General features: G+C 48.2%; 1 protein-coding gene across 1 annotated transcript; it reads right to left on the bottom strand.

The window, feature by feature from the left end:
* Nucleotides 1-204: 204 nt before the first annotated feature.
* Nucleotides 205-745, bottom strand: LOC311622477 (large ribosomal subunit protein uL13-like; the record flags this gene model as incomplete). The annotated part of the gene is made up of 1 exon (XM_084883690.1): nt 205-745. Exon 1 carries the CDS (start codon nt 475-477, stop codon nt 205-207), a length of 273 nt encoding a protein of 90 aa, XP_084739816.1. The 5' UTR covers nt 478-745.
* Nucleotides 746-1,188: the final 443 nt, after the last annotated feature.

Raw genomic sequence — 1,188 nt, 5'->3', positions numbered from 1 at the left:
AGTGACTAAGGCCCCTCTGTGTCCCGAGCTTTCTAAGGCCCAAGTGCCTGTGGCCCTGGAACAGCCCCTGGGGTTCCCACATCCTAGGGCGGCGTTGGAGGAAGGGCAGGCCAGGCCAAGCATGAGAAATACAGTCAATTTTATTGGGCTCAGATCAGGAGTCAATGGGACTTGAGGACCTGTGTGAATTTGTCAATTTTTCTTCTACATGTTCTCTTTGGCCTGTTTCCATAGCCTCATGAGCTGCTTTTTCTTATGGTAATGGATCTTGGCCTTCTCCTCCACAGCCTGACACTTCCAGCCAACCTCATGAGCCAGGTGCCCAAGGTAGGCAAACTGCTGGGTAGGCTTCAGACACACAACCTTGAGGGCGGGAACCACCATTCGCCTTTTCTTGTCAAAGGGTAGTGGGCTCCCATCAAACACCTTGAGGCGGTCCAAGGCAGCCTGGCCTCGCTTGGTCTTGTGGGACAACATACCTCACACTGTCCGCCAAAAGATGCGGCTGGGGGCTTAGAAGTGGTAAGGGCCTCAGGATGGGTTAGTGTTCATCCATTTTTGGAGGAAGGCCAGGTATTTCAACTTGTTTCTGTAGAAATTGCCAGAAATGTTGATGCCCTCAAAGTGCACAACCACCTTTCGGCCCAGCAGCACCTGCTTGGCCACGATGGCTGCCAGGCATAGCAGGAGATGGTCTCGGCCATCAAGCACCAGGCCCTGCCCCTCCACCATCTTCGGCAGCCGCCTGGGAAAGAAAGCTGTGGAATCTTTCTTTGCTCCCCTCCTCCTATAATCTTCTATCTGACTTTCCCATGAAAATTTTAAGAAACTAGCATGGGCTGGAGGCACGAGGGACAGGCAGGGATTGGATGTAAAGTAAATATCTCTGCATTGAATCAGCTCCAGTGCTTACCTCCTTCCTGTACTGTAAAGCTCAACTCTATAGACTCAAACTCCTTAGGAAACTATCAGGATAAAGATAAGACTCAATTCAATTAATAATCAACTAATATTCCCCAGGAGGTCACATAGATCTTTTCTTCTGAATATCTACTTTAAAGTAAAAAACATATGTACGTTCAATAAACCAAGTCAACTAATCCACGCACTTTTGCAGGCACACACTATGTGAAATCAAGTATATACAAGCTAAATCAATATTGAGAAAGTCAACACGCCCCACCTATA

The sequence above is a fragment of the Pipistrellus hanaki genome (genome assembly GCF_964339955.1).
Source record: "Pipistrellus hanaki genome assembly, chromosome: 5".
NCBI lineage: Eukaryota > Metazoa > Chordata > Mammalia > Chiroptera > Vespertilionidae > Pipistrellus > Pipistrellus hanaki.
Note: the sequence above shows the minus strand (reverse complement) of the source record. Positions and strands in the feature narration are given on the sequence as shown.